Below are 13236 nucleotides of genomic sequence, written 5' to 3'. Positions count from 1 at the left end.
CTCAATGCCATTCGTAGCGTATCATCGTCGACATCATTGGAAGGAATGTACAGTTGCATTAGAAGGGGGACGATAGGAAAGAAGGGCAGAAGTAGAGGTGGTGAGAGATAAGGTTTGATATTTACTTGAGTTATATAAGGCAGAACACATTTAATCATTTCCATATGGTTGGAAACTTACTTTGATTAGCGGTATGAATGGTGACTATTTATGTTAAGTATATGAATACAGATGTGTTATGGACGTTGTATTAAATACGTTGAATCGGGGTAAAGGGTTAAAGAAGTTATGTATGATACAATCCTGGATATTTTCTTAAATGTTGGAATACCCAGTACGCATATTACTGATGATGTTGTATACACTGCAAAAACGAACTGCAGTATATATTGTATAACACGCCTTACTACAAACGACATGGCTATTGAGTGTCAGACAATTATTTTAATAATAAAGATACAGAAAATCTTAAAAATAAATTAACATTTGGTAAATGAAATTACATGTATTTGTTTTATTAACAGAAGTAAACGGCTCATTTGTCTCAGCTCAAGGTCTCGACGTCCTTTAAGATGTTTCAACCGATATTCATATGCTTTAGATACCCAAGTCCGAAACGTACATGTACTTTGGGTATCAATGGGGTTTATTGTCTTTTCTAGATCGTTAGGTACTATTTTAGTGATTTAGGGAATAAAACTGTATTTTTCACACGAGAATCATCAAAGGACGATCAACTTTCAATATTTGAACACTTCATTCCGACCAATACATAATTTTTATAAGTGTTGATCAAATATACAGTTACTGATTGAAGTATCTCATTTGAAGATTATTTGTGATTATCCTGAAAATAATTGTCCGCCGCTCAATAAAAGTGTTCTTTGTAAAACTGTATGCGAACCTTATGTTCCTCTCGCGTATATTTGTATCTAATTATAAAATTTGCATAAGGTTTGAAGAAGCGTATACGATGTTTATTTTTAGTGAAGAAAAAGGCACGTGTATCGCTCTCACGATACAATCATCTGTTATTTTTATTTAAACATATTTTTATTTGCATCTAGTATACATAAGGGATTGGGCACAAATTGTCCAATTCATACAAAGCCTTTTCCCAATAACATGATAAAATGTAATCATCTTCTTGACAGCGTCCAAGAATTCACGAAAACTGACATTAATAGTTGATGGTAAATGTCGTTTCCTCTGTGGATCGAAATAAAAAGGAATTGGAATCGAGCGACACTAAGTCATATACTGTCGAAAGTTTGTTATAATTTTGTATATCCAGTGTGTTGGGTTTTGATAAAATGACTTTGTACCCAATCTGACCAATGTTAGCAAGACTGAGTGAATGTATTTAGGGTATTCCGTCTTTTCGTATTGCAGAGTTATTTGTTTGTGAGAGTAACGTCATCAATTTTTGAGAAAACGACGTAATTTTCTCACACAAACCAATGACGTAACAATGAATACCTGCTCACAAAAGAAGATACTGTAATACGAAAGGACGGAATACGCTGCATACATACATTTACAAAGTGACATATTTCATCTTTCCAAAGAGTTAATAACCTGTAAATACGTCAGACCTGTTAAATTTACTACAGTAATTGAAATATTGTCCTTATTAAATCATGGAAGACATTTTTGATCTGTGCGCAAGACTAATTATGCTTTTAATTCTTAGGTGATATTAAAACATTTCTATGAGGTTGGTTAAAAAATAAAGGGAGATAACTCTAAACACACCATACGTTATGTATAAATAGGTAAACACATTTGTATTTCATTTCAAAAACATTAATGAATAGACTGTAGATTTTCAGCGTTATCGATAAATTGTCATCTCGGCGAAAACCTCATCTATATTATACAGTGATGTGTTAGATCACGTGCCACGATCAGCTGCTGTTCATAACACTTTTTCACTACCACGTGTAGCGATGGCTTTCTATCTATAATATGATGTCATAGACGTCCGCTTTACCGCCATTAAATGTCTCACATCTCCGCCCATTGGCATACATGTATCTTGTAGATTTTTATTGACATGCTTGGTACGACGTAACACCCAATCAGGAGCTGTTCATTCTATGAAATCAATTATTACAGCTTAATTGAATATTCTGGACGATGCCGCGTCTATATATATTTAGGACAAACAGAGGAGGCGAGTGAGTTGATTTAGAAAATCAATGCCTCAAATACAATACTGTCTTAAACACTCTGTATCTCCGTGAAATTGTACTTACAAGTCGGTGTGTTGAAGATCTTCAATTGTGATTAAGACATGCTGTCAAAAGTGTAGATACAGACATGTTGGGAAAATGTTTTTATATTTACATTTTTCTTTCAAATTCATGTTTGATGAACTCGTTACAGTATGTATCAGCCGTGACAGAGATCAAAGTCGGTGTGTTACTAATGACAGAAGCGGTAGAACCGTTCGATTTGCGCCGCGTCAAACCTGCTTTAGACATCGCATTTGAATTCTCAGAAAGCTATTATGGAATAAAATATAATCCAATTACGTTGAATTATACAGGGTTTTGTCCAAAGCAGTCTTCCATTGGACACTTTTCAGAACTCTACTACGAACATAATGTTCATGCAGTTATAGGACCCGCCTGTTCGGAAACCATCTTATCCATAGGTAGACTTGCACAGTACTTGCATACTCCGATGGTTAGTGGTGTCGGCGACCTCATCATTCGGAGTCCTTCAGACATGTACACGACTTTTACAAGGATGTCATACAATCTTGGGAAGTTTTCAAGTAAGTATGGATTGAACTAATTTCAATATCATTAGGATGAAATCGTCCTTCGTCTCAACTCTTCCCGTTAAAGAGATATGCTACGTCACTATCGTATGTGTCTCCCTGCCAAAAGGTGTCTACATCTGTAAAAATATATTTTTATAAATGGCACATGTGTGAGGTACACAAGATTTGATGACACATTTGAAAGATTGATTATTATTATAATTATTATTATTAGCTTAACATTGAAGGCTGGAGTGCCGTTCGGTTATCGAATTTTTACACACATTTAAACGTATGTAAGGAAGGATTAGATATGTATGCCTAACATGTGCATATAACGTTAAATTAAGTAGACTACAGCTATTCTAGTAGGCAATACATTAATGAACGACCAACAGCAAAATGAAATCATTTACTCCGAGACACCGTCTTCGCTTAATGTAAAGACGCCATGTTTTACAGCTATATTGACAGAAAAAAGAGAAATTTAAACAGTATGCTCGATCGTTATTATCAAATTTAGATAATTGTTCATGTTCTGTTCTTGCACGAGAGGGCATTATGGCCAACAGTTAAGCTTTTGTTTTTTTCGAGCGATGCCAATGTGGGCAATAGTGTTCTTGCAGGAAAGTGAGAATACTTCAAAATTATGAAGAAATACAAAAAAGAAGGTAGTTTTTCCAAAAAGAGCAAAATGAAGCCATTTATGATTTGGATCCCCCAGTTTACCCTCACATATCTCGGAATGGTCTCAAAGCTGTCCTGAATTTTATATCATATCATGATAGTGTAACCCATATTATATATTTCAGTACTCGAGTGTGTTGTATTGTATATGTAATACAGTGAAATACAAAGTCAGAAAAAGCATATAATTTACTATGGGTAATAGCATTAAGCGTTTTAGAAAGGATCTTAGACGTAAAATAAAAGAAACGAGAAGCAATAATCCTAGAGATTATTGGAAACTTTTAAAATCTCCTGGAGACAGAAAAAAGAAAAATAATATATCAATTGATCTGCCCCTTATAATCATATTGATGTAAAATTGATAACTGCTAATGATTTTTTACATAGGAAAATAACAAGAGAGGAGGGTGAACGTGCTATTTTTAAATTTATTGAAAAAGAACAAGGCCTGTTCAGATGATCACATAGCGAGCGAATACATAAAACACTTTTCTTTTAAAATGACAGATGTATATGTTAAATTGTTCAATGTTGTTTTAAGCACTGGAAAACTTCCAGAGAGCTGGCTAAGGGGCTCTATTGTTCCTATTTTCAAGAATAAAGGGTTGTCTAAAGACCCCAAAAATTATAGACCCATCACTATTGTTAGCTGCTTTGGTAATTATTTAATAGTATTTTAAACGAAAGACTCCAGAAGTACTCGGATGAGTATAGTTTGATATGTTAAAACCAAGCTGGATTTCGGGAGAATTACTCAACTGTTGATACTATTTTGTATTGTTCACATTAATTAATCTTACTTATATGACGGAAAAAACTTAACTGCATTTGCATTGATTTCGAAAAAGCATAAGATATAGTTTGGAGGAATGGACCCTGGAACAAAATGTTATTTTTACCATATTAATGGCAAAATGTATTCTATTATATACAATATGTACCAAGGCATTAAGTCTAAGATAACTTTTAATGGTCAAAATTTTTTCCCCATGTGATAACAGTTTGAGACAAACTGTCAAACCCATATTACTGTAAGGATGTGAGATTTGGGGATATACAAACCTACAAGTTATTGAACGTATACATCTTAAATTTTGTAAATTACTGTTAGGGCTCGAGAGAAGTTCACCTTATATGGTTTATGGAGAACTAGGTACTTGTCCATTAACAGTTTCAGTGGAATCCAGAATGATAACGAATTGGTCACACAAGATTGATTCCAAAGAATGTATATTAAATGTTATCATGTCTTATTTGCTATGTCATAATCAAATTCATGGTAATAATGCAGTCCCCTATTTAAGTTGTATCCATCAGATATTAAATAATTGTGGCTTAACTTACATTTGGAATGCACATTTCGTAGAAAAATTAAATAATTCCTAGTTAAAATTAAATGTTTAACAAATTCTCTATGACCAATTTGTTCGAAATTGGGAAAATGATGCATTTAATTCATCGAGAGCAATGTCATGATTTTTAGAGAAAAGTACAATTTTGAAGATTATTTAGATCTTTTAACTGATAACGAAAGACGTGTTTTGTGAAAATTTAAGTCAATGAATCACAAATTTATCATCGAGACCAGAAGACGGGATAGCATTGACCGTCAGAATAGGACAGAACATATTATAACAGCCGGTAAATTGGAGACGAATTTCATTACCTATTGCAATGTCCATCACTAACTGAATTCAGAAAAAACATATTTTGTTAAGAACTATTATATTAGAGCTATCATTTTAAAGTTTAACGAGCCGATACATTTCAAACATGTAGGTACCTTGAAGATACTATGTGCATTTATAAGAATAATCTTTAATAATATTTGTCCTCCGTGATATGAATAATTGCAATAATATTGATGGGATTGTGAATGTGTGATTTACCTAATGAACAACTGTATTGTAAATAAGCTTGTAAACATGTTTCTCTATACTTTGTATTGTAAAGAGAATAAACTGAATTGAATTGTGCCTGTGTGACCTGTAGCTGACGGTACTTTGCCAATTGTGAGTGTACACGCGTTCTATGGGATGTGATCAAACCGGTTTCGAGTTCTTATGATAATTTGTGGAAGTTACTTACATTATTATTTAATAAAACCTGCTTTCCCGATCCCGCAACTACATAAACGGCGTGATCTTAAACGGCTTAGCCGAAAAATGACATTGATGGTAATACATTTGAAAACGATTGTGTTTTGGATGTTATGAAGAAAAGACGCATCAGTTATATTAAAAAAAAAACAGTTAAAGCGCAGTATGACATTTATGTTTTGTTTTTTCAAAATCTTTAAAAACCAAAATGACTAAACTCAAATTTACGTTATAAATTTACATATGTATTAATACGAGGCTAACACACCCTGTCTCCGGCATACATACACGCATGCATGCATACACAACACACAAGGAGACACGTCCTGAAATGACCTTAACTGTTAATAGGACGCTAAATAAAATAAAACAAAACCTATACGAGGCTATGACGCGACCGGTTTTGTTATCGACACGTGTTAACTCCGACACGGTATTGTGTCCTGTTTAATATCGACCAGTTCATTACTGTCTAGTCATCGCTTATTAACGAAAGTGCCGGCTCGGTTAATATTCATTAAGTTATTGTTATACATAATTGGTGGATATCAGAATTCAATAAACTTCCTACTATCTATTATATTCTTGTATGAATGAGAGGAAAAGAAATGGTAATTGCTTTAATAAAATGCGTTTAACACTTCTGAAATGTTATGTGCATGGTATAGAACACGTAACACAGACAAGACAGGTTATAAAATAACTGGAAGTGTCCTCTGCTAATTCTAGGTCAAAATCGATATCCCTCAGGTCATTACTGTTGCTGTTCATTGTAGATGCGATGTCCTCCAAAGTCAATATTCATCTATTTCCAGTTTCACTTTTCCCTTTATTGTTTAACTCCTAGTACGTTAAAAATTAGCAATGCTGTTGAACAGTTGAGCATGTGGTGTTTTTTGTTGCCAGGGGAATAAAGTCTTGGTTATCATTGCGTTTGTATTTGGTTGAGGAGATACAGTCGTAGTTGTTTCTGCGTTTGTCGTCTATAGGAAAATGTCAAGGAATTAAAATCACGGAATCTATTTATGGGCGGCTCAAATAAATAAATAATGTCTATTATTATAGGAGGTCATATAATATTTTGTCGGTCAATCATATCCAATGAAAAAGATGAAGTAATGATAAAGGACCATCAATAATATATGAACCTGATCTGAGGAATATTTACCAAAGCTTGCCAAACGCCTCGGTAGACATTCACTCAGATCAAGACTGTAACTATTATCTATTAACTTAAATACTAGTATACAATTGTTTCATTATGTTTCACTTTTCATTAAACCCTATCGGAGTTGTGAATTCACAACATGATCATAAATACTATCCTCTGAGAGATCGAATAACTAAATAAACTGATCGGAGCCGAGCTGATTCCTACTGTAGTATCCATAGAGTCTTCACACTTACGTCATCCATCAAATGAGAAATAATAAGAAAGTCAGATTTCCGTATTACAATGAATCTTCGATAATCACGATTCTTAAAAATATCTTACCAGTGTCATTGGCACCAATAATTCGAGATGAAAACATATATGTACATCATAGTGGTTCTCGAATAACGATGCCAATGACAGGATATATTCCGAAAGAGTTGGCGATCTGTAAAAGTGTCATCACAGCAACACAGGGAAGCCAGAATTTGTTACAGCAGCTATTTATTTGGACATAAACTGACAATGTTCAAAGTCATAACAGACCTGTTAGATATTAAGATTATTTGTCGCTAAATATACCCCACCATCCCCCCATCAACCAATTATGCTAAATAAGATAAAACATTTTTGTTTTTACAATTTAATCTTAATTCCTGAAGCGTATAATATTACTCTGAACACATCAGTACATGTAGGTCCTAACATAGCTGATTGATAACAGGTAACAAAGTCTTATCTCAATATGTATTTCAGCAATGGAGATCTCCGAGACCGAAAAACCCCGATTATCAATTTAATCTCAAACGAATTTATGTGTGGTTTCGTTTTAACGAGTTACATGTACATTTCATAGATGTATTATTCAACATATATATTTAAACAGGTTTTATCAAGGTATTCTAATTTTCATGATTTTCGCGGCAGCAATTTTGTCCGCGAAATATACAATATCGCATTTAACCGTCCACAATGTATTAATTACCATGGCAATTAATCTTGAAATTCTGAAAATAAAAATCCCTCGAAAATGAGCATATAACAAACGGCAAAGGCTGGGGAACGTGAAAAAAGAGTTTTGCAGAAGTATGCAATATCAATATTTATTAAAGGATGAAAATAACAAAGACTCGAGGTTCTAATTAACCGCTTTATGATATCACAACGTAGGTCGTCTCAAAGCGGTTCACAAATTATTATCCGTGGTTATAGGGCCTTTGCAACCAGCCAATATATGTCTCAACTCCCTGGGGAGCATACAGCCGTTGCTGCCATTTCGGCGCTCACAACTAGCATTCAACAATTCTAGCACTACCCAATCACGTATTCATTAACAGCTGAGAAGACTGGAACAAGCAGAGTAAATAATCTTGCTCAAAGATAAATACAGTGCCTACGTAGCCTTGCCGTGACTCGAACCCGCTGCCCTGCAGGTAGGGCGTAAGAATTGTACCTGCTGCCCCCAATTGCATGATCGTAAGAGGCGACTAAATTTGGGACCTTATCTCTTCTCTCCTTTCTAAATAACTTTCTTTTTCCTAATGTCTCCCTTGACAATGCCTCACTTTTGGCCATTTGTTGAGCGTTCGCCCCTGTGAGGAAGGCTTTGGGTTCTGTCCCCTGGCCGAGACATACCAAAGTCTTTAAAAATGGTAGTTTCTACTCCTGCTTAACGCTCAGCAAATTAGGAGTGGGACGACTGGTTCGCCCGTTGTCAGTATAATGTGACCGGGTGGGGCGTCCTGCTGGGTGTCTTCGGCAGTATGTTTCAGTGAGGTAGCACTATAAAGTCGGCATCAGTTCCGCGCTATTACAAGAAGACAAACACGAACATATCGCAGCCTCCCAAAATACACACACATACACTACACGCATGCATCTTGCACACAGGGGAGGCCGTCCTTAAATGACCTTAGCTGTTAATAGGACGTTAAACAAAATCAAACACAAAAAAAAGGCTCGAACCCGCAACCCTTTTGCCATGAGCCCTGCGTCCTACCACTAGACTACCGTGCCTCCTATACAGTATACAGATATTACGAGTAGTTTGGTTTGTGTTGTTTTATTTTGTTTATCGTCGTATCAACATCTAAGGTAATTTAAGGACGTTTGTAAGGTAAGTTTGGGGTATTTGCCCCTTTGTGATAGCGCGGATCTGATGCCGACTTTATGGTGCTATTTCACTGAAAAACTATGCCGAATGCACACAGCACAGCATTCTGCCCGGTCACATTATACTGACAACGGTTGAACCAGTTGTTGCCATTTTCCCAAATGCTGAACATTAAGCAGGAAATACCATTTTAAGGACTTTGTTATGTCCCTGCCTGGGGACAAAACCCATTGCATTCCTCACCTGGACGAAGGTTCAACATTAAAGACAAAAGTGAGGTATTGCCAAGCAAGGCTCTAGGAAATAAAAGGTAGTTAGAATTAGAGAGAAATAAGTGCAGAAGATTTATTATGATCGCTTTTGTATTCCCAAGTTGAGGGCACAAAAGCAAATCCCCAATTCTGCAGGCGGTTTCCGCATTAGTCGTCTCTTACGATGCATGCAGTGTGTAACAGTAGGTGTATTCTTATTTCGATCTCCGACCTGCAGAGGTGCTGTACCTAGTTCACGACGGAGACCACACTGTGTAGGGACACTAAATACACCATGCTGACGACACAGTTTTCAGCACGGCTGTACATATATGTGTATATATTCAAGCAAAAAAACATTCTTATCTATGTCTAAATAAAGCAATTGATTTGTGAGTTAATTAATCTATTTTGAATTATTTATTTATATATTTTTTTTGACTTTCATTTTTTTTTCTTTTTTTTCTTCTGTTTGTAAGTCCACATTGTTCGTGGAATTACCAGGTTTAAAAGTATACATGCATTACATCAAAACATTAACGCAGAGGCTCATACATGTACTTAATTAACAGTTGTTAATGTCTTCAATCTTTCGCAGTACAAGGTTAACTATGTACCTTAGTGCTATAAAGTCAAAAGATTCACAAAAATAAACCCGTTCTATGCTGACAAAAGTAATTTTATGCTTGTCTTACGTTAGATTAGCATGTTGTTTCTCAATCTGACCGCTTCTTACGACTACATGTTGACCATAACAGCCTTGAGTGAACAGAGATAAGGATGTTATAATTATACCAATCGGACGTTTTCGTTTTCATGACTGCATTGTGCAGATACCTACATTATAACTTTGCCATTATTTTTGTTCTTTCTTTTTGATTTTCTTCTCGTCAATTAAGGCCCGATTAACCAGTGACATGAGCATAACCGTTGTCCTTTGTAAAGACTTTTGATCTATTTTTGCTAAACTATAAAATATCGCTAATGAAAAATTGCGGTAAACGAAACGGATGCAAAAGAATGAGACAAAATACACTACATGCACTTAAGTCCGGCATACCAGACTTCAACTTTAATTGAAAGAGATTTTATAACCAAGATCTAATATTTACAGCTTCCGTGATGTCTTTGATGAGCAAATACGGATGGAGACATATCTCCATCATCTATGACGTGGAATATATCTTTTTTGAGCTGGCAGGTGTCAATCTAGTCAGGGATTTCGTTAACCACGCCTCCTGGCCACGCCCCCTCGACTTACAGTTTGGATCATCCAAACTTAGCGATCCGGGAACTTTACTGACGACGGCAAGTCGACAATCAAGGGGTAATGTTAATTATATTAATAACGTATATGGCGTATTTGATGTACGTAGGCGAAGCTGTTCAAGTATAGAATGTTTTTAGTTCATTGTTCATTGTTCTTGCAAAATATATTTTTTCTTCAAGGAATTCGACATTAGTTGCACAAACTTGTCTAGGTCTTCCACAACGAATGCAATTAGTTATTCTTAATGTGATAATGTGAAGATACAGTTTGAGTCTGGTCTGGTCGCTGTGACCTTTCCATTAGTCAATTTTCGTTAATACAGAACATACATGGATGTAATTAACACCATTACAGTTTACAAACAACTACAACAACATCACATCTACATTATCAACAATATGAACAGATGCGCTAAGGTGAAAGCAAAACTGAGTGTTTATGCCCCTTCTTCAGCCAATACATTGTAGTTATACTTGCTAGTTTTACAATCTCAGGAACTGTTATATCCATCTGTAGAGGGTACTATGGTATCTGTTTCAGGAATTAAAAAACTATTAGAAATACAAAGGACGTTAGCATCTAATAGACATTTTGAGAATACATTGCACCATATTATCAAGTCGTCCATCTTAAATTCATTAGCAGTACTTCAAATGTATGACTGCTCTATCAGGAAATGGTTCTAAAATACAGTTGTAGAATATTTTTATAGAAAATATAGACTGTTGAATATGTAAAGTGGTAACTCTTAGTAACAATAATGAAATATTAATCAAAGTGTCATGTACATACCTTCTTATCCTTAAAGTTTTTGTGATTTTCTGTAACGCGGAGCTGTTCCGAGATTTTATGTACCGGGCCTACCAGTTGGGAATGGCAGATGGGGGTTACGTCTTCCTTACCATGGAACTTTTTCCTAGCGATTGGCTTGGCTATTATACCGAATTCCGTCGAGGTAAGGGAGTTTTAGTATAATTTGAGGAACTTGCCAGTAAAATAAAGTTTTTGAGAAATTTTGAAATATTAAAACAAAATCGATTTTCGAAGTGTATAACAGAAGTACAAGATTTTATGTGAAACCATGCTTGAAATAAAAGAACAACACGTATTGAAATATATGAAATCTAGAAACATTGTGTTTTGAAATAGTGGTTTTCCGGAATAGCTATCCAACAGAAATATAAATATTTAAGAATGGTAATATAAAACTCTTACGATTTAATTACAGGTGATTACAAAGATGTAGGCGTAACTCGGGCATACGAGTCCGCCCTGGTTTTCACACTACATCTCCCAAAAAGTGGCAAATACCTTAATTTCGCCTCCGAAGTGAAATTGCGGGCAAGTCGAGATTATGGCTTTGACTTCGGCGACGAAACGGTAAGATACTGAAACAAAATAAGTAAGATTAGAAAAAAATGACCTTATTGTTTAATTCGAAAAGAAACATAAATGTAAATATTTTGTAACTTGGTAAGGTATGAGTAAAAACTACCCCAACACTTCACATGAGGTTTTGTTCACAACTATGTAATACTTTTGTGATTACTGACATTAAAATCTGTAAATATGAAGTTTTGATTTCGACTATTTCTGTTAAAACACTTTTGGTGTGGTTGGTTTAGTATTGTTTAACGTCCTATCAACAGCTATGGTCATTTCAGGACGGCCTCCCCTGTGTGCAAGATGCATGCGTGTAGGGTGTGCGTGTGTGTTTTGGGAGGCTGTGATATGTTCGTGTTTTTCTCCTTGTGATAGCGCGGAACACATGAACATTTGCTGTGATTGAGCATTTATCGAATCAAAACACTGACCCGTAATTTTTGGACTCCAAGACCAGTTTGAAACATGGCTAATGTCCAAAAATGTTTTATATAGCGCATGGATTAATTTGCAGACACACAGAAAAAGAAGGAAATATACAAACCTACGCGAACATTTCTCTGTTTTATATACACCCGCCAATAAGATGTAAGAAAGATTACCAGGAAGGTATGGAGATACTTCTTAATACTTAAAAAGTAAAACCTTTTTCATTCATGAAATTATTTTTCTGAATTGCAGGTAAACTATTTTATTACGGCATTTCACGACGGTGTTTTATACCTGTCCGAAGCTTTCAACCGAACGCTGGCTGACGGACAAAACATAACGGACGGTCTGAAGGTCTCCCAGAAATTATGGAACAACACATATTCGGGTAAAAATGCTTGACTGCAAGAACACTTTATTTTTTTCAGACAATTAAAACGAAGAAATCGTTTTGTGCCAGATAAGTGAAAAGAAGTCAGTTCTACAGAATGTGATTGGTTTGGTTTGGTTTAGCGTCGGATACTAGTATAGTAGTCTAGGTCATTTAAAGAATATCTCTTTGTATGTAATGTATGCATGTATTTGTGTATGTACGCTGGATGCGGTATGTTGGTTTATTAACCTTCTGACGTTAGTGCGGATCTGATGCTGACTTTAAAGTGGGTGTTTTTCTGAAATGCCATACCATTCCATCTGGTAGCGTTATCCTGACAATTGATTAAAAAGCTCTTGTGATTTCCGTAAATGCTGAGCGTCCAGCAGGATAGAAAATTGGAACCATTTTGAATGTCTTTGAAAGTCCCGGCCTAGAGACAAAACCCATTGCCCTCTTTTCTCGGAAACAAATGGTCAACACTAAGACTAGTATTGAGACTTTGCAAAGTAAGACGCTAGGAAAGAAAACGATTGTTAGGAAAAGGAGAGGAAATATAAAAATATCAAATGTTGCCATGGGTGTAGCAGATTAATCCGGTTGCTTTTGTCCCAAAATACATTATATGAAAGTAAATTCCCAGTTCTGAAGGGTTCCCACATTAGTCACCATTTGCATCATGTAGTGGGTTACAGCAGGTATATT

At 35.4% G+C, this 13236-nt stretch overlaps 1 protein-coding gene across 1 annotated transcript in view; it reads left to right on the top strand.

Annotated features, from left to right (window-relative positions):
• The first annotated feature begins 2373 nt into the window (after positions 1 to 2373).
• Positions 2374 to 13236, top strand: part of LOC110447160 (atrial natriuretic peptide receptor 1-like) — a 38071-nt gene continuing 27208 nt past the window's right edge. Inside the window, exons 1-5 of the mRNA XM_021492665.1 lie at positions 2374 to 2782; positions 10191 to 10403; positions 11155 to 11277; positions 11575 to 11726; positions 12411 to 12546. Coding sequence (XP_021348340.1) covers positions 2374 to 2782; positions 10191 to 10403; positions 11155 to 11277; positions 11575 to 11726; positions 12411 to 12546 — 1033 coding nt within the window. The remainder of the gene's footprint in view (positions 2783 to 10190; positions 10404 to 11154; positions 11278 to 11574; positions 11727 to 12410; positions 12547 to 13236) is intronic.

This window comes from Mizuhopecten yessoensis, unplaced genomic scaffold (assembly GCF_002113885.1).
Source record: "Mizuhopecten yessoensis strain PY_sf001 unplaced genomic scaffold, ASM211388v2 scaffold371, whole genome shotgun sequence".
Lineage (NCBI taxonomy): Eukaryota > Metazoa > Mollusca > Bivalvia > Pectinida > Pectinidae > Mizuhopecten > Mizuhopecten yessoensis.
The sequence above is the reverse complement of the archived record's forward strand: the minus strand, read 5'-3'. Positions and strand labels throughout refer to the sequence as shown.